General features: G+C 48.3%; 1 protein-coding gene across 5 annotated transcripts in view; it reads right to left on the bottom strand.

The window, feature by feature from the left end:
• The window catches only part of Csmd2 (CUB and Sushi multiple domains 2), a 671,876-nt gene that overhangs the window by 156,094 nt on the left and 496,080 nt on the right, over positions 1 to 19,702 (bottom strand). For all 5 annotated transcript variants that reach the window (XM_045150007.1, XM_045150008.1, XM_045150010.1 and 2 more), the window contains 2 exons: positions 11,219 to 11,421; positions 2,777 to 2,968 (listed from right to left, as the gene is read on the bottom strand). In XM_045150007.1, the coding sequence (XP_045005942.1) occupies positions 2,777 to 2,968; positions 11,219 to 11,421 (395 nt within the window). The remainder of the gene's footprint in view (positions 1 to 2,776; positions 2,969 to 11,218; positions 11,422 to 19,702) is intronic.

Below are 19,702 nucleotides of genomic sequence, written 5' to 3'. Positions count from 1 at the left end.
TTTTTGCTGTTATTTTTGTTTTTTTGAGATAGGGTTTTACTCTAGCTCAGGCTGACCTGGAATTCACTATGTAGTCTCAGGGTGGCCTCGAACTCATGGTGATCCTCCTAACTCTGCCTCCTGAGTGCTGGAACTAAAGGTGTGCGCCACCATGCCGGACACAGTAATGATTTTAAAAAGCAATAATGATGGGGATGGGTAGATGGGTCAGCAGTTGGTGCTTGCTGGCAAAGCCTACTGACCCAAGTTCAATTCCTCCAGCACCTATATACAGCCAGATGCACAAAGTGGCGCATGCATCTGGAGTTCGTTTGCACTGACTGGAGGCCCTGGTGTGCCCGTTCTCTCTGTTTCTATCTTTCTCTGCAAATACATAAATACAAATATATTTTTTTTTAATTTTAAAAACTATAATGATGATGGTAATGGTTTCTAACTACAGTGTTGACCAGGCATGGACCTGAGTATACAATCTTATTTAATCTTCAAAACAGCCCTATGCGATAGGTACTAACTCTTTCTCTTATATAAAGAACTGAAGCATAGTAAATTAAAGTAAATTGTGAAAGGCTACACAGCTTGCTGTGGTGAAGCCAGGCTCGAACCCAGAGGTCAGAATCCAGAACTCGAGCTCTAAGCAAACATGAAGACTTCACTGTGATCATGTCCAGACCAGTGCCTATGGCGGGATGGCGCTCAGTAAATATGTGTTTTCTTTCTTTGCTTCCCTCCTGACACGAAGGGCCATCAAGGCCAGCTAGCCCCACTCGTGGCAGTGTGCCAAAGAGCTGGCAATTAGGGGCTTGTCACTGGGATTTCCGAGGGCTGCGTGTGGAAGAAGCGCGATGCAAGCGCAAGCGGAATTAACCCCGGAGCCCTGCCCCGCACTCAGTTACAGCCCAGCCCGGGCAAGCCTCCGCCTGCCTCCACGGCCAGCTCTGCACAGGACCTGCTTTTCCGTAAAACGCGTGCAGGCCCCGCACTCCTGCGGGGTGTGGGACCCTGAGGGGCCTCAGAGGTTTTCTGGACCTACCCAGGACTCCCTGCAGCATATGCAGTTCCAACTTGGGAAGGGAGCCCAAAAGGTCTGAGATCGGAAACAAAGAAGGAAAGGAAGGGAGGAAGCGGGGAGGTGAGGGGTGGGGAGGCTGGCATCTCTTGAGATTGGGGTCAGGAGTGTTGTCAGCTCACAGCGTCACAATGCAAGCATGCTTCGCCTCAGTGATGAGGACACAGCCACTGAGCTGAAGCACTCTCCCTCAGGCCATCAGGCCAGTGAGTGGCAGAGCCACACACACTATGCAGGGTGTCTATGTCCACACTTCTTGTTGCCCCTTCCTGCTCACTGCAGTATGTCCTGAAGAAGTGAGCTGGTTCTGGGACCCACTTTTCACCACGCTTCTGCCTCATGCACCCAGGTGCTCCTGGATCCGCCTAGGGTCACCTGGGTACACACTGACAAAGGCCAGGCCTCAGACGTCACTTGGCCGTGCCTCGGGGAAGCCTGTGTGGAAAGATTCACAGGACATCTTCAGGGTGGGCACAGTTGGGAGAGGACTCAGGAAGTCCCCTAAATCTATCCCCAGAAGGAGATTCAGCATGGGCGGTGGAAAAAACAGGGAGGCTTGCACTCAGCCTGGTGTGGGTGGGAATCTTGGCTCTGTCTTATCTTAGCTCTGCAATTTGGGGCAAGATATCCAAATTCGTCTATTTCAGTTTCTGTAGCTATAAATGAGGGACTGGCGCTAAATTCAGAGAGCTTGAGGGAGTAGCTAAATGGGGTCATCTAAGTCAACATCCGCGATGCACCTCGCATAGGCAAGGACTCAGCACCTATCGGATCTCCTTCTCTTCTGCACCCACCATGGGCACTGGCAATAATTGCCTGTGTCATTTCACCCAAGGGAATGACCTGTGTGCATGTGAGTGCCTGGGTTGTTCACTTCTCTGTTTCTAAATTTATTTTTATTTATGAGAGAGAGAGAGACGGGGAGGGGGGAGAGAGAGGGAGAGAGAGAGGGAGGGAGAGAATGGGTGTGCCAAGGCCTCCAGCCACTGCAAATGAGCTCCAGACACATGTACCACCTTGTGCATCTGGCTTACGAGGATCCTAGGGAACTGAACCTGGGTCCTTTGGCTTTGCAGGCAAGTGCTTAAGAGCTAAATCATCTCTCCAGCCCTGAGATGTTCATTTCTATCTTTCTCTGTCTTTCCTGTCTCCCTTTCCTTTCAAGGTCTGCTCCCCCCCCCCCCCCCCGCAGATTTCCAGCAAGTGGGATTATTCAAACCCCGCCCCTTACAAGGTACCTGACTTTGAAAAGCCAGATCACTGAGCAGGTGGTGGGAAATCAGTAACTCCCTTGAGCTGAGAGGGAACAAGTGTCTTTGCTTTGCCCCTGGAGCCCGTGGGTGCTTTAGCTAATTTAAGGACCCTCTCAGAATGTGGTGACCTCATGATCCAGGGTGACCCACTGCCCCCTTTCCAATCTAGACAGATGGGTCAGCGAACAAGGGACAAGCTTTCCTGGCTGGGAACTCTTTGAGACCATTTTAGCAAGTGAAGCACTGGACCCACACGATCATGCATGTACACACACACACACACACACACACACACACACACACACACACAGAGAGAGAGAGTTAACTGGATTTTCTGCAGTTTTCAGCTATTTCAATTCTCCCTGGCCACAGGCTCCTGTGGAGGGTGTAGAGGGCCCCGGAGCCCACAGAACCGTGACCCGAGGGTAGAGTCCTGTCCAAAGCTGCTCCGTACCGGTGCACGTGGGCGGGCTGGGCTGCCAGAAGAATCTGTTCTCGATCCTCACACAGCTGATTTCTGAGCTGCCCTGCAGCGCGTAGCCGGGGTCACACTGGAACACGGTGGAGTCGCCCGCTTCCCAGCTGTCGCCGCTCCGGCTTCCGTTCTGTGGGACCCCAGGGTCGTTGCAGGACGTTGCTGTGGACACTGGGACAAGAGAACAGGAGAAGGAGTAGGGGTGTCTCAACGTGTCAGCCAGCAAGGCTCCCGGCTCGTCACTGCTGCTGGCCACCAGAGACCCGGCTACTGTTAGCGCTCCACTGTTGTCACTAGCTGTGGCCACACTCCTCATCCCCATAAGTGTCACTGCCTCTGCCACAAGGCATGATGCCCCTGCCTCCACCAGCTTCTCCCATTGGCATCACCAGTGTTCTACCTCACTGTGAATGTCACTCACCCACAGCAACATACTGTGAGTTAAGTGTGAACTATGAGTTAAGTGTGAACTGTGAGTTAAGTGTGACTGCACGGTTGAGGCTACAGAACTAGATTCAGTTTAAAAAATACAAGCATTGGGGCTGGGGAGATAGTTTACTGTACAGTGTTTACCTTGCAGTCAGAGGACCTGAATTTGACCCCTACAACCCACTGCAAAACTCTGGCCATGGGGCCTGGTGAGATGTCTCAGCGGTTAAGGCTCTTGACTGCAAAGCCTAAGGACCCAGGTTTGATCCCCCAGTTACCACATAAAATCCAGAAGCCCAAGGTGGCGCATGCATCTGGAGTTCGTCTGCAGTGGCTAGAGGCCCTGGCATGGCTATTCTCTCTCTCTCTCTTTCTCTCTCTTTTTCAAATAAAAATCTGCTATCTCAGGCTGGAAAGATGGCTTAGCAGTTAAGGCATTTGCCTGCAAAGCCAAAGGATCCCCGTTTGATTTCCCAGGACCCACGTAAGCCAGATGCACAAGGGGGGAACACACATCTGGAGTTCATTTGCAGTGTCTGGAGGCCCTGGTGGGCCCATTCTCTCTCTCCCTCTCCCCCTCTCTTAAATATATAAATTAAAAAAAAAGTTTAAAATATCTGCTATCTGCCCCTTTCTCTCTCAAATTAAAAATAAATAAGATTTTTTTTAAAAAGGGCTGGAGAGAGGGCTTAGCAGTAAAGGTGCTTGCCTGCGAAGCCTAAGGGATCAGGTTCAATTCCCCAGTACCCATGTAATCCAGATGCCCACGGTAGTGTATGCATCTGGACTTCATTCTCTTCTCCCCTCCACCTTTTTTTCTTTGTCCTTCTTCCCTGCCTCCCTCCCTTCCTCCCTTCTTCTCAAATAAATAAAATATATATATTTTTTAATTTGGCCATGGAGGTACAAGTCTATAATGCCTGCATTGGGGAGGTGGAAGCAGGGGACCCTTGGAGCTAACTGGCTAGCTAATCTAGCCTAATCAGCAAGCTCCAGGCCAGTGTCTCAGAATGTGTGGGCAGCGTTCCTGGGGACAATACCTGAGGTTGTGCCCTGGTCTCCATGAGCATGTGCATACATGTGATATGCACCTTCACACACATGTGCACCTACACATATGAACACATGCACATGCCCAAGCATACCACACACACACACACACACACACACACACACACACACACATGTGCACCTACACACATATGAACACACACATGCACATGCCCAAACACCACACACACAGACACCAAGGAATACAAGCACTGTTACACACAGACAGCTCTTTGCCATCTCTCACAATGTGCCTAACACAATCAGCGTGAAGGAGCGCACGGTGCTGCGGCCTAAATACCAAGCGGCTGGTCTAGCACGGTTTGCGCAGGAATTCGGAGTTGGCCGTCAGGATGCCAGGCAGTGCGAATCAAGGCGTGGGGAGTTGTTTAACTGTGGCTGGGTGCTGACCACACTCTCCCTTGCATGGAAACAACCAAGGACCTTTAAGACCTACCCTGTGTTCAAGGGGGGAAAAAAAAATCAGGAATTTGTAGCAAGTGGCAGAGCAGAGTTCAAAATCGACATAAGTCGCTGAGCGGTCTTAGAAATGGGAAGAGCTCAGGCGTTTAGGAGGAGACGCTCGTGGTCTAGCGTTTCACGCAGTCTGTCAGGGAGCAGGGATTCCCACAGCGCACTGAATGGATGCTGGCGGGGAAGAAGCACAGGAGCAAAGGGATGAAGGAGCGAATGAGTGCAACAATGCAGCTGGAGAAAATACACCGGTGGAGGCCACATAACGAAGACCAGACAAAGAATTTTGAGGCAGGGCCCGCCCCAGCACGTCACCACTCCTCCCCTGTGGCTTGTGGACCCTGGGGACGGACGGGGGCTATCGAGGCTACGGGGTAAGCAGTGCTGCTTTGCTAACAGGGTTGGTTTTTCTCCCCCAAATGGGGACATTTTACTTTTACACTGAAACAAATGAATTTATTCTGAGATCAAATATAAAATTCGCATTGGCTTTTAAACAAATACCATGAGGCCTGAGAGAGATTCAGGGCTTGCTACTTCTCCCCTTCCGGTGGGGAGATGCAACCATTCTCTTTGTTCCCCCGGAGAACATCAGTACAAGGAGAGCGGGCAGCCCAGGAAGCCTGTCACAAGGTCCAGGATTGCATTGGCCACTCTGGACTCGCAGTGCCTGGTGTTTAAGTCTCAGCGACACCAAAGGCAGCGAAGGAAGACGGCTCGGCGGGTGAGGCTTCTGCTGTGCGAGCACGGAGCCCTGTGTGCAGTTCTCCAGCACCTAAAAACGAACGAGCCAGCCACATGGTGGCGCATAGCTGTTGTCCCAGCACTTGGGAGGCTGAGGTAGGAGAATCACTGTGAGCTTGAGGCCAACCTGGGCTACAGAGTGAGCTCCAGGTCAGCCTGGGCTACAGGGAGATCCTGCCTCAAGAAAAAATGTCTGTTTGCAGCATCAAATATCAGTCAATATTTATTTCTTTGTCTAAAAAATGAACAATAAAGCTGCTAAAATTATAAATAAGTAAAGAAGCTGGGCATGGCAGCACATGGCTGAAATCCCAGAGCTGGGGAGGGGAAGGCAGACCTGCGGGCTAGCTAGTCTAAGGGAACTCTCGTGTTCAGTGTGAGGCCCTCTCTCAAAAGGTAAGCTGGAGAGAGTGAGGGAGACTCTCGATGTCACCCTCTGGCCTCCACATGTGTGCCAACATCAAAGGCAATGCTTGACAAACTACTGGTCATAGCCAAATCTGCCTCTATGCTTATTTCTATAAATAAACTTTTATCGGAAAACAGGTATGCTCAATTGTTTGACAGTACCTCCCACAGAGCTCTAGCCACATGGTTTTGATGCTATGAAGGAAGACAGTGAATTACTAGAATAGCCACATGGCCAACAAATGCTGAAGGGCTGTCTGCCTTTGACAGAAAATCAATCCTTTCTTCCTTCTTTCCTTCCTTCCTCCCTTCCTTTCTTTGTAGTACTGGGGATTGAACCTAGGAGAGTGATCTACCACCACTGGGCTGTATTCCGGGCCATCTAAAAATGAATCTACTTACTTCTGAAACAGGGTCTCACTAAGTGGCCAGGCAGGTCTTGAACTTAGAGTCTTCCTGCTGTAGCCTCTCGAGTAGCTGAGATTATAGGCCAAGGTCCAGCTGGTATCCTATTGTAAGCCTTTCTCTTTTGAGGTTTCATTTTAAAACTGTGCCTTTGTTTTGATCCAGCTTTAATCATTAACACCATCCACGATGCTCTACCAATGCGTTCCATACACGTTTGTAAAACCTTCTGACACATCAAGCTCCATGGCCCCTTCCTCCTTCCCCACATGAGCTGCTAGTCCTGCTTCCTGGAATGTCCCTGTAGCAGATTTTTCCAGGCCAACTCTACCTTGGCATTCAGTTTTTAACTCCAGTACCACCTCCTTCAACAGTCCTCCCTGATCACGTTTTTCGGGGCTCATCCTCAACCCCCTCCATCAGTGTCATCGCATTACCCTGTTCTGTCTCTTTAACAGTCTTGCTTGGGTATTTGCTGGCCTCCTTCTTGTCCATCACTTGGGCATCTCTATATCAGCAGAGCCCAAGGCCGTTTTATTCCTACTGCATCTCCAGGGCTTAGAGCAATACTCAGCATAGAACAGTGCTCAGTAAATATTTGCTGAATAAATGAATGAATGAATGAACAGATCATCACCATTTGGCACACACTGAATTTATTTACTAAGTCAAATAAGCATTGTCTTCTTCCTTCCCAATTAAAGCAGACCTTGCTCTCATCCCTAGCTTCATGGTGCGCTGTATACATGCAAATGATCCCTTTGGAGGAAAGTACCTTGCCATTCTGCCCACATGCAGGAAGACTGTTTATATGGGAGGCAATGGAGTGCAATGATTAAGAACTAGGGAGACAGACACGTAGGTTTTGATCCAGGTTTTGCCAATGTATTAGCTACATGGCCTTGTATGAGGAAACTCAGGACTCTCTACCTGCAACATGGATTCATGATTACAACAACCGTCCAGTTTTTGTAAAAATTATCAGAGATGTTGCAGTAGTGGAAGGCTTACTTAGCTGGTGCCCACTCAATAGATGGCGGAGATTATTCTACCCGCTCACCCTTTTTGGGTTCTCATTTTCTCTGTTGAATGCTCCTGAATCTGAGCTGCTTGCCCAAGCCCCTGGGGAAAGGCTAGGTCCACGTGGTACAGACGGCATGTTAGATGTTACACAGTCATGTTTACTTAATAAAGCCAAGCTTGCGCTAATCGTCTCTGGCATTTCTGCACAATCCTCTGTCAAATACACACAATCTAGTTCACCAGGGGTAAGCCATTCCTTCTCCCTAGAGCAGTCCTGGCATTTGCTAACTTGTGACAGCAACACGGAAGGTGACCTTTCCCAAACCACAGGCACACCCAGAACTCTGGGGCCAGGTTGTCAAGGTCCAGGCCAGGAGGCTGTGACCGCTGTGCACTCTGTGAGCCTTGGCAATACCCAGGGCAGCTTGTACAAGGAAATCCTCAGATCAGGAAACCCATCTATTCTTGTGTTTATGGCCTCACATATGATCAGTGTTTGAGCACCTGCTGCGTACATAAACTCTGGGGAGTCGGGGAGGCCTGTGTGGCCCTCATACTCCAAGAGCGCTCAGCATGTTGCCAAGGAGGTGCCACTCCAAGCTAGGCAGAAGGGCTGGTATTGGCTGGTGCTCAAAAAGCAGGAGCAGGATGATGCGGGGGGGGGGGGATGCAGTTCATTCAGAATGGGGGATTAGGAAGTAGTGCCCTCGGAGAGGAACCTGGAAGGATGAATCAGACATCTGTGAGTGAGCAACACGTGAAAAAGCACTGTGAGCGAGGCTCAGCCACAGGCGAGTGACGAGGGTAGGTCCCAGGAGCCTCTACTGAGGATGCAGAGCAGGTCAATGATGGGACTCTGGGGTGGGGGTATGATTTGGCAAGATCATCATGAGTTTCTTTTTGTTTTTGTTTCATTTTATGCCATCTCTATCAGCTTGGGCACAGCCAGAGAAAATAGATGTCTGCTTTAATTATTCATCGTGCTACTGTCCCCCGAGAGCATCGCAGAGGAGTGTGTCTCACATTCTCTCCTGTGGATGAGCAGCCCTTCCCCACTGCTTATCCCAACACCCGTTCTGAAATGCTAGCCTCCCGGGATGGCCTCACAAAAAAAGTCACCCATGGTCAAATAGGGTCAGAAAGCATGACCCACCAGACACGTTTTGAATTTATATGATGTAGCACACCAAATGTTCCAAGGCCCCACAGTGCAGATAAGCTGCTCAGTTTTGCCTCAACCAAGCACATTTCCAGCATTTTAGTTGGCCTTGCAAACTTCCTTTTTCAACACCAATTAATACTCCATGGAGCTTTGAGAATAGACTGAAAGTGCTACGTTGGAGGCCTGTGCACATATTTTGTGGGCAAGTTAAAAGCACAGTTGTCCTGTGGGGGCCGGAAAGATGGCTGTGTGGATAAAGAGCTTGTCGCACAACTCTGAGGACCTGAGTTCAGATCGCCAGTTCCCATGTAAAAGCCAACGGCTTTAGCAGGCTTCTGAGTCCCAGTGTGAATGGAGGCAGAGATGGAAGGTTCCAGGAGTTTGTGGGTCAGCTAGCCCCGTGAACACAGTGGTGAACGAGAGGAATGAGGGATCCTGCTCCAAATGCGGTGGAAAGTGAGGGCTGACTGGAAAGCTGTCTTCTGACCTTTGCACGGGTGTTGTGGCACATGTGCATTTGCACTTATGCATGAACAAGCCCACGTGCAATAAACCAATAAATAAGAAAGGATAGTTGTCCCTTAGTATTCTTGAGGGCCTGGTTCCCAGAGATCTCCTAATACACTATGCCAAAATCCACGGATACTCGAGTCTGTTGGATGCTGTTTGCATAGAACCCAAAGTCACCTTCCTGTATACTTCAGATCATCTCTTGATTACTTTTAAAAAATTATTTATTTATTTGAGAGAGAAAGAGAGAAGCAGATAAAGAGAGAAGGGCTTACTTTTGATGTTCCATACATTGCATGTGTATGTAAATGACTATACGTTTACACTGTATTGCTCGGGAATAATTATAAGAGCGTACACGTTCAGTACAGATGTGATTGTTTTCTCTCAAATATTTTTTTACGCAAGCCCAACAAGTTGGCCTTTTTTTAGTTCATTTTTTTATTTATCTATTTGAGAGCGACAGACACAGACAGAAAGGCAGAGGGGGGGGGGGGAGGATGGGCACGCCAGGGCCTCCAGCCACTGAAAACGAATTCCAGACACGTGAGCCCCCTTGTGCATCTGGCTAACGTGGGTCCTGGGGAATCGAGCCTGGAACCAGGGTCCTTAGGCTTCACAGGCAAGCAAGTGCTTAACCACTAAGCCATCTCTCCAGCCCCTTTTCTTTTTTTAGTCAGACAGAGCGAGAGTGAGAGCCAGCATGTACACGCTCACAAGAGAGAACAAGAGAGAACTGGCACGCCAGGGCGTCCAGCCACTCTAATCAAACTCTAGATGCATGTGCCACCTTCTGCACATGTGCAACCTTGTGCACACATTGCCTTGTATGTCTGGCTTATGTGGGATCTGGGGAGTTGAACACAGATCCTTAGGCTGTCTCTCCAGCCCCCCAAATATTTTTGATTTGTGGGTTCCTGAATCCATGGATGCAAAGGTCAGACAGAGGCCCAAAGATATGAAGGAAAGTGTGACCTATTGGATATCTCTCAAAACCCTGGAGACCTTCCTTTACTCTGCCCTCCCCCACTGGGCAACATCCATCTCCACACAGGAGAAACATGCATGAAAGAGCCAGAAGCAGGATTCTTCATCCCATTGTGGCCTTACAGGTGCTGGGGCTGGAAAGGAGTGTGGGGGGAACACCCACCTGCTCCAGAATCACTATGGACACCTCCACACACTTACAATGGAATGAGGAGATGGTAATGAAGGCAGCTGCTATTCAATAAACACTGGCAGAAACCAAGGCAGAGTCACGTGCTCCAGGTGAGGAGTGATGGAAGAGACACTTCAGAGGAGACAGTCGTTTGTGCAAGAGGCAGATTAGCCAGTATCAGACTGTGGAGGCTTGGGCACTGCCCATGTTAGCTTTGTCAAGCTGTTTGTAATTAGCTACTGCAATGCATAATTAGTTGAATTTAGATGCTTTGCTTCCAGTCTTCTCTAAGACCTCTGCTCAGTGGAGAACTCCAGCATGGGGCACGGGGCCTGTCACAGCTTTTGCAGAACCATGCCATAGGCCACTGTCCATTGTGTCTTCTTGCATCGCTGTGAGCATCCTGGGCTCCCACTACCATTCTCCACTTCCACAGCCAGGGTCCTGCTCCTGAACTGTCTTTATACCTGGGATGTTCTCGTCAATCTTTCCCCTTCTTAAGGCCTAGAAATCCTCCGAAGTCCAGCTCGGTGGCACCTTTCCATGGCATCGATGACCATCCTCTCCTTGAAACATTATCTTTCTTCCGTTTTTTGCTTTTTCGAGGTAGGGTCTCCCTCTAGCCCAGGCTGACCTGGAATTTTTCACTGTGTAGTCTCAGGGTGGCCTTGAACTCAGAGATCCTACTACCTTTGCCTTCTGAGTGCTAGGATTGAAGGCGTGCGCTACCAAACCTGGCTTATTTTCTTTTGTGAGTTGGTTTGACTCACCCTTCAGGCATGAGTGTGGACATCCCTTTTCTAGAACATCTTCTCTGATGCTCCATGGTGACCACTGGAACCTGAATTTCTCCACTGACATGCCTGTGATCCAGTACCTAAGAGTCTCCCTGCCTGCCTGCTTCCCCCGCCAGATAGTCCCAGCACGAGCATTTGAATAATAACCACCACCCACCATCCAGGTAGCAACCGGCCCTCTGTAAGTATCTTGACATGGATGGGGGGACGGAGGGAAGTAGGGGGTGGAATCAAGGGGCTGGCAGCGGGCGAACACACACCTGAGAACTGGATGGCAAAGCCCTGCTTGCTGGTGAAGAAGTCCGTGCTGAACTGCAGAACAACCGAGCTGAAGGTGCTGTGCAGGTCCTTGGGCAGCTGCGGGCCGCTCAGCTCCTTCAGCAGAACCCCGCTCTCCACGGGCCCGTCCCAGATGCGCAGCACGTCATGAACCTCCTCTGTGTCGAACACCAGGAAGTGGAGCCTGTATGGGGGAAGGAGGCAGGTGGTCACATCAGGTGCTGCCTCTTTAAAGAGACGATGTAAGGAGATGTCCTAAGTGGAGCAAGACTGGAAAGGAAGGGGAGACGACAGCATCTGAAGACATCCTGGTGCTTTCAGTTGGCCAGCTCCACCCACTGGGGCATCTGGCAGTGGGGACAAGGGGGAGGGGTGTAGAGTTTGTGAACTTTATGAGCTCATGTTGCTAAGACCAGGCTTCATCCTTCCACTCAACCATGAGGCCATGCTCCGGAGCAGAGTTCTTGTTATTCTACAGTGGGAAGAGCCTGAGGTAAGGCAGAATATATATTTTTTTCATTATTTTTTTTTTTTATGAGCGTGTGAGAGAGAGAGAGAGAGAGAATTGGTGTGCCAGGGCCTCAGCCACTGTAATCGAACACCAGACACTTGTGCCACTGAGTGGGCATGTGGGACCTTGCGCTTACCTCACCTTTGTGCATCTGGCTTACATGGGATCTGGAGAATAGAACATGGGTCCTTAGGCCTCGCAGACAAGCACCTTAACTGCTAAACCATCTCTCCAGCCCCAATTTTTTTAAATACTTTTTTATTTTTGTTTATTTATTTGAGAGAGAGAGAGAGACATTGGACACACCATGGCCTCTAGTCACTGCAAACGAATTCCAGATGCATGTGCCACCTTGTGTGTCTGGCTTACGAGGGTCCTGGGTAATTGAACCTAGGCAAACACCTTCCAGCCCTTTTTAAAAAAATACTTTTATTTTTATTTGTGTATTTGAGAGAGAGACGAGAGAGAGAGAGTGAGAGCGCAGAATTCTTTTTGGAGGCAGGGTCTCTCAGGGTGAGCCAGCTCCGGTTTCAGCAGAGCCGTCCTGGTTTTTCTGGGGGGTGAACACTAGGAATATTACTACAGACAGACCTGGCTTAGGTAACCCCTGAAAATTTGGTCAGGCTAAGCGGGGTCCTGCAACTGTGCATGTGCGTGTGTGCATGTGTGTGTGCACACGCGCATGCACACCACACACGGATGCGGTGCACGTGTGTGTTTGTTGGAGCGGAGGCAAGTCACATGGAGCTCTCCTCCCAGACATAAAGGTTCTGGCCACTGAAGCCACTGTGGCTCCTAGTCTGGGCGACTCTTTCTCTCTGTGTTAATTAGCTGTTTATTTTAGAATAATTTCAGACTTATGGGAAAGTGGTAGAGATATTAGGGATAATTCCTGTCAACACTTTACCAGTTCTATTGTCCACACCTATGGCACATTTGTCACAACTAAGGGCCAGCTGCAGTACGTTACTATAAATGAGAAACCCCAGACTTCAGGTGGCTGTCACCATTCTCTGCTGATGTCTGCTTTCTGTTCCAAGATCCAATTAATTTATTGTGACCATTAAAAAATCTTTTTAAAATTATAAACATGAGGCATAAGCAAGGCAGAAAAAGGCCAACAGCATGCAGATCAACTAAAGTTTATAAAAAACTCTCTTTCTCATATAATCAACCTATTAAGTTTCTCATTAAGGCTGGGGTTTCTACGAATCCTTCCAGAGTTTCCTCAATGTGAAAATGTACATGTTGTTCCTCCAGTGTTGGATCACACTTTACCTATCTTTCTTTTTTAATACTTGATTTATTTATTTGCAAGCAGGAGAGAGAGAGAGGGAGAGAGAAAGAGAGAAGGAGAGAGAGAATGGGCTCACCAGGACATCTAGCCATTGCAAACGAACTACAGATGTATGTGCTTTGTGCATCTGGCTTTATGTGGGTAATGGGGAATTCAACCTGGGTCAGGCTTTGCAGACAAGTGCCTTACCCACTACGCCATCTCTCCAGCCCAGATCCCTTTCTTTCTATATTTAACACATTGTATTGTGGACGTATACATCTACTTATTTCTTTCTACAGCAATGGACATTCTATTTCCCCATTTCCCATTAAACTGCAAAGAATGAGCCCATCTTTATGTAGCACTGCAAATTTCTGCTAATGTTGCAATTGACTTGTGGAAATAATTGGGCGGGGTGTGGAAGGATACCTATTTTTTTCTGATAAATTCTACTAAACTATCCTTTCATGCGACTGTATCAATTTATGTTCCCACTAAACAGCATTAATTTTACTATTCTCCTTAAATTCCAACTCTTCAACATCAGATATTATGAGGTTGCAAATATATTCTACATTAAAATACTCTCCCATCTGCTAGACCAAAATGGAATTTCACTGGCATTTTGAATTTAGATCATTTGGAATTTTACATAATGTTGGAAATCTGCAGACATTCTTGAGCATTTTTATCTCTTCATAGCCTTTATCCATTTTAATTGGGCTATTGGCCTTTTAAATTCTGCTTACATTGTTAAGATTTTTATTTGTTTTCTTTACATATATTGATTCCTCTCTTATGTGATATATATTTCAATGCTAGCATTTTCTCCAAGTGCCTGGTATCTTTTTTTTTCTTTAATTTTTGTTTGTGATATCTATTTTGGTATAGAAGTTATTTATTTTATGTAATATAATATGTTTTTTTTTCCTTTAAGGATACAGGGTATCATGGAATACTGAAACAAACCTCCCCCCACCACCAAATGATTAAAAACTAAAAATGAGGACTGAGAGATAGATCAGTGCTTGTTTCACAAGTATAGAAACCGAGTTTGACACCAGTTCCCACTTAAAAAAGCCAAGCATGGTGGCACAGACCTGGAATCCCAGTACGGGGCGGGGGGTGGGTAGGGCAGAGACAGGAGGATCTTTGGCTTCCTGGCCAGCTAGTGTAGCTGAATTGGTGGGGAGGGGGGTGTTCCTGAGGAGTGAGTAATACTCTAGGCTGTCCTTTGGCCTCCATATGTATGCACACACGAACACACACATACACACGTGTGCACACACACAACTAATATTTTCCAGAATTTTCAGTTTCATGCTTTAAAAGTGATAGCATTATTTCCATTATCTTGTTATGATCACTATTTGCCCAACAGTAACGATCCAGTCTGTCTAGAGTGGCTTTCTCCGTATGTTGTCTATTGAGACAACCTAGTTACTTCCTGCTGAGCATGAATCCGTGCGTACTCCAGAGCTCAGTTTTCACGAGTGTGGCACCAGGCCTTGCTTCCTATTGCAGCTCCATATGTAGAGTGTGCTTGACCATTTAGATGAGGCTCAGGAAGACGCATGCATAACTGAGCAGCCCAGGTTCCCCCACTGTTTAAAGAGTCCCCATGGCCACAGTCTGTTTCTGGAGTCTCATGCTCAGGTGCACTCCTCTTTGCCTCTACTGGGTGCTATGTGTGAACCAGGAACAGAGCTCTTCAGCCTACTGCAGTTATCACATGCTTATATTTTGATATTCTATCAGGGCAAGCTCCCCTTCAGATCCATCCCTCCACATTTCTTAACTAGTTTCTCCAATTTAATCTACGAGATCAACCTCATGGTTACCAAGTTCAAAAAAAAATCCCACTGAGATTTTGATTGGCATTGCTCACATTTACTAATCTGAATGTGTGGAAGACTCGACAGCTCTGTTACTATTGCCCCTCAGGCAAGGGACACTGTAGGAAACATTTTATATATATTGGCAAAGTCTTAGAGTTTTTCTGTTTTTTTTTGTGGCAATCTTCTTTGTACACTTCTTGTTAAATACATTGTCAGTCTAAAAATTTATGCTTTTGGTTTCATTATAAATAAGATTTAACTTTTACTCAATGAATCTAGTCATTTACTGGTGCGTGCATGTGCATGTGTGTGCGTGTGTGTGTGTTTCTTATGTTCAGTTACCAACCAGTACTAACAGGATCCCAGGAACCTCTGGAATTTCTTAGCTAGACCTCTCACCCATGCAGGTGGAGATCTCTCAATAACAGGAGCTGTGTGAGTCTGGGGCACTGCCCTTATCTGAAAACAGGGAGAAGGAGCTGTCTTGAGAGGTGGAGCAAAAGTGCTGCTGTGCCCAGCTAACCACCTCTTCTTTCTGGATTTTCTCCTACCCAGAAGGGGATTCACTGGTGAGAACAGCAGCTAAGCAGGAGATGAGCCATGTGCACTGTGCTCTTGAGAGAGCCTGGCGTGATCACTTGCAATGAAAGGAAGGCGGCCATGAGGCGTGAGGCGTGGGTGGCTGGAAAGCGAGTGTATTTCTCCTTTGTGTCTAATGACATGAGACAAGACCTGGAGAGAGGGAAGGAGCTGGAGGCATCAGGGAAGAAAGAGGTGATGCTATGCTTGAGCCTAGGTGGCATGAGGGTATCAGAGGGAAGATCTGCTGTGAAAGGGAAGGGAATGAGGGCCTTGGAACAAGCTAGAGGATTCTGGGCTTTTCCTCTGCTGGCTAAAAACCACTCCAGAGAAAGCCTGCAGTCCTGGAAGGTGAGCAATCAAGTGGGTGAGTGAATCAATGAAGGAATACTGAGCCCTCAAGAAGGAAGTTGAAAAAAAGGCAGGATAGAGAGAGTGAGTAGAAATGAAAAGAACATGTTTCTCTAGTAACTTCTGTGTGCAAGGGTTTCTCTCATGATACCATCGAGTCTGTATCTTTGTTTTTTCAGGTCACATTAAACATTTATTTTATTTAATTTTATTTATCTGCATACGTGTGTGTGTGTGTGTGTGTGTGTGTGTGTGTGCGCGCACGCATGCGTGCACGCTCACGTGTGTTGGTTTATGGGTACACCAGAATCTCTTGCTGCTGTTGCAAACGAATACCTGTCTAGCTTTATGTAGGTGGCTTGGGAATTGCACCCAGGCCAGCCCTTAGCTGCTGAATCATCTTCCCAGCCCTGCATCACCCACCTTGATTCTGTAAGTAGCATCAATCCCAGTTTTTAGAATGAGAATACCGAGGATCAGAGAGCTTCAGTAACTTGCCCAAGGTCAAGGACTAGTTAGAGAGTGAACCAGAATTACCACTGTGCAGTTATCTTCCAGTCCCAACTTCAGCACTCTACCCTTTCCCTGATGCTGCCACCCCAGGCTTTAGGAGAAAGAGGCTGTGGGAGAGCAAGGCTCGGGCTGGAGAGGAGCCCTCCAGGATCAGCAGTGTTTGTGTGAGGTACACAGAGGCAAGGCCACATTCACTGCGCTCAGCTCAGCTAAGCTCATAATCTCACAGACCTGAAAGGTTTCACTTCGATGAAGTCAAGAAGGGGGGCAGGGGGAGTGGGTGGGGGTGGCCCTTCACATTCATAAATGATACAAGTGGACAACCAAGAGGCCTGAGGGTCAAATACCAGTTCCCAGATGACATTTTTAAGAATATTCTGGAGATGGCGATACCAACCCATTCGAAGACCATCAGCTAGCATAAACAGCCATTAGGAGAAAGGCAGAATACTGACACACTGAGACGAAGTCACCACGTCAGGAGCTGCAGCTGTGGAGGACCTTTCCGCGGAGGCGACATTTAAGCAACGCGACGGGCTCCGAGGGAGCGGGCCATGGCAGAGCAGGCAGGGTAGAGAGGTGGCGGGCAGTGCTCTGTGGGACCCAGAGGGGAAGCAGCCCAGGACTTCTGGGAAACTGAAAAGCCACACAGTGGCAGCAGGGGTCAGGCCTGCTGGGCTGCTGGGGAGGAAGTGTGGATTCTGAGCAGAGGCCTGTTGGGGCTAATTTGCATTTAGGGTCACTCTTGTTGGTGAACACTGGCCTTTTCTTGGCATTTTGGTGATGACTGGAAATGGTCTGAGGCTCTCACTTGTACTGTGACCCCAGGTGGGAAGGTACTGAGGTGGCGATGTACCCTTTCCTGTTGATGTTTTTTCTTATGTGCATGCCTGCTTGTCTCTATGGGCCACAGACACAAAAGCAGACCTTCTCTTGGGGAAGAGGGACAAGGCACGTCATGCAAGAGTCTCTGAATTGGGAGCTGCCCGGGTGCAGAAAGCTCGGTGTCTGTCCTGGAGCCTGCTGCTGTGTCTCACCGAAGGAGACTCAAAACACTGTAATATGTGTGAGCAGTGATGAAAGAGTGGGGTAAACACAGTGCTACTGAAATAACCGGGGGAGAGCGAGCGGAACACTTGCAGATGATCTCCTACGTGCCAAATGCTTTATCTGTGCTGCCCAGTGTGCTCACAGAAAGCTGGCGATTCCGTGCTCTTTGACATTTTGCAAAGGTAAAAGTAAAGTTTCAAGGAGCGAGTGCAGGTGATGAGTCAGGGAGCAGATAATAAGAAGCCAGGGCCAGCGGCAAACTTGGGACCAGATGTCTTTCCTTTGCACCATCTTTGTGTGTGTGCGCGCAAGCGTGTGTGCACGTGCACGTGTGTGTGAGCTAGAGGTTGAAAGCAGGAGTCTTCTTAAATTGCTTTCTGTTTTATTTATTTTTTTAAGGAGGATTTTTCTTTTTTTAAAATATTTATGTATTTAAGAGAGAGAGGGAGAGAGAGGAAGAGGCAGATAGAGAATGGGCACACCAGGGCCTCTAGACACTGCAAACAAACTCCAGACACATGCACTACCTTGTGCCTCTGTCTTATGTGGGTACTTGGCTATTGGAACCTGGGTCTCTAGGCTTTGAAGGCAAATTTTTTTGAAGGCATATTTTTAATTGGAGAGAGAAAGAGGCAGATAGAACGGGCATGTCAGGGCCTCTAGCCACTGCAAATGAACTCCAGATGCATGTGCCACCTTGTGCATCTGGCTTATGTGAGTACTGGGGAATCAAACCTGGGTCCTTAAGGCTTCACAGGCAAGCGCCTTAACCGCTAAGCCATCTCTCCATCCCTTATTTTATATTTTGAGGCAAGGTCTCTCACTGAACCTGGAGCTCAGCAATTCAGCTATATTAACTAGCCACTAGATCCCAGGGATTGGGCGTGTTCAATTGCATTGGACTTTTCACGTGGGTACTAGGGATCAAAACTCAAGGTCGCATGCTTGCAAGGCAAGTACTTTCTCCACTGAGCCATGTCCCCAGTTCTCTTTTGCACCATCTTCGAATTCACAAGGGGTAAGGACAGCTTTAGGGAGGGGGTGTCTTAAACCATTTTGGAGGTAGCAAAGAATTGAGAGAGAACATGGCAAGAGAGGGTGCAGCTTTCATGGGTGCACAAATGGGAAAGAAAATGGTCTTCTTGGCTTAAGGCTCCATCTTGCCCTGTCTTCCCTCTCCCCCAGGGCTGGGGAGATTTCTGGGCTACACCCCTAGTCCAGGCGCTCTTCTTTCCCTGCAGAATGAAGCCAGACTCCCTAGGGGAGTCTCTCGTGGGTGGGCCCTATGGCTTTACCGTTTTCCCTCACCCTTCACCCGTGGCCTTACTTTCTTGCTTCGAGGCCTTTCTTCTGTTTGGAGGTTCCTGCTCTTGTACTTGCCCCATGCCACTTGTCAGGGGTTGAACTGTGTCTTCCAAAAAGATGTGCTCAAGTCCTAATCTCTTGTACCTGTGAATGTGACTTCATGGGGATAGAAGATCTTTGCTGGACATAATCAAGCTATGGTGATGAGCTCCAGCTGGATGAGGGTGGTCCCTAAATCCTATGAGAGGGAGAGGCAGACACAGAGACAGGGGAGAAGTAAAAGGCCGAGGGAAGACAGAAGAAGAGCCTGAAGCCACAGGTCTACAAGCCAAGGAGTGGCAAACACCAGAAGTCAGGAGAGCCACGAGATAAATTCTTCCCTGGACTCTCCGAGGGCACACACACAGCCTTTCTGACACATTGCTTTAGACATCTAGCCACTCGAGCCATGAGAAACTGAATTCCTGTGAAGTCATTTGTTTTGTTTTGGCAGTCCTAGGGAGCGAATACGCAGCTGGGTAATGTGCACATACTGCGGGACTCACTTCTTCAGGCACCTGTGAGTCTCTTGTGAGATGTTCCCACTGACCCACTGGCCCCGTGGCATTCCTTCATGCCCAACCCGGGCCCCATTCCTCGCTATGTCTCTGGCACCTTCGCACCAAGCCTGACTTGCACTGGCCCCTTGGGGAGGAGTGAATGAATGGCTCAGGGACTCTATGGTCAGCTCACCTCATGGCCAGCCAGTTCCAGTCACCTGGTGCTTGGCAAGAGGCAGTGCTGACAAATTCTTCAAGATAAGGAAGATGTTACCTTGTCTGTGCAGAGAGTAGAGGACAACCTTGGGCGTCATTCCTTAGGCACCACCCAACTACCTGACCTCATTTATTTATTATTTATTTAGAGACAGGGTCTTTCATTATCTTGGAACTCACCAATAGGCTAGTCTAGCTGGTCAGCAAGTCCCAGGGACACGCTTCCTCAGCACTGGGATGATCAGCACATGCCACCAGGCCTAGCTTTTTTTTTTAAAGCGTAT

The sequence above is a fragment of the Jaculus jaculus genome, chromosome 5, assembly GCF_020740685.1.
Source record: "Jaculus jaculus isolate mJacJac1 chromosome 5, mJacJac1.mat.Y.cur, whole genome shotgun sequence".
NCBI classification, from domain to species: Eukaryota; Metazoa; Chordata; class Mammalia; order Rodentia; family Dipodidae; genus Jaculus; species Jaculus jaculus.
This window is presented reverse-complemented; position numbering and strand designations above follow the sequence as displayed.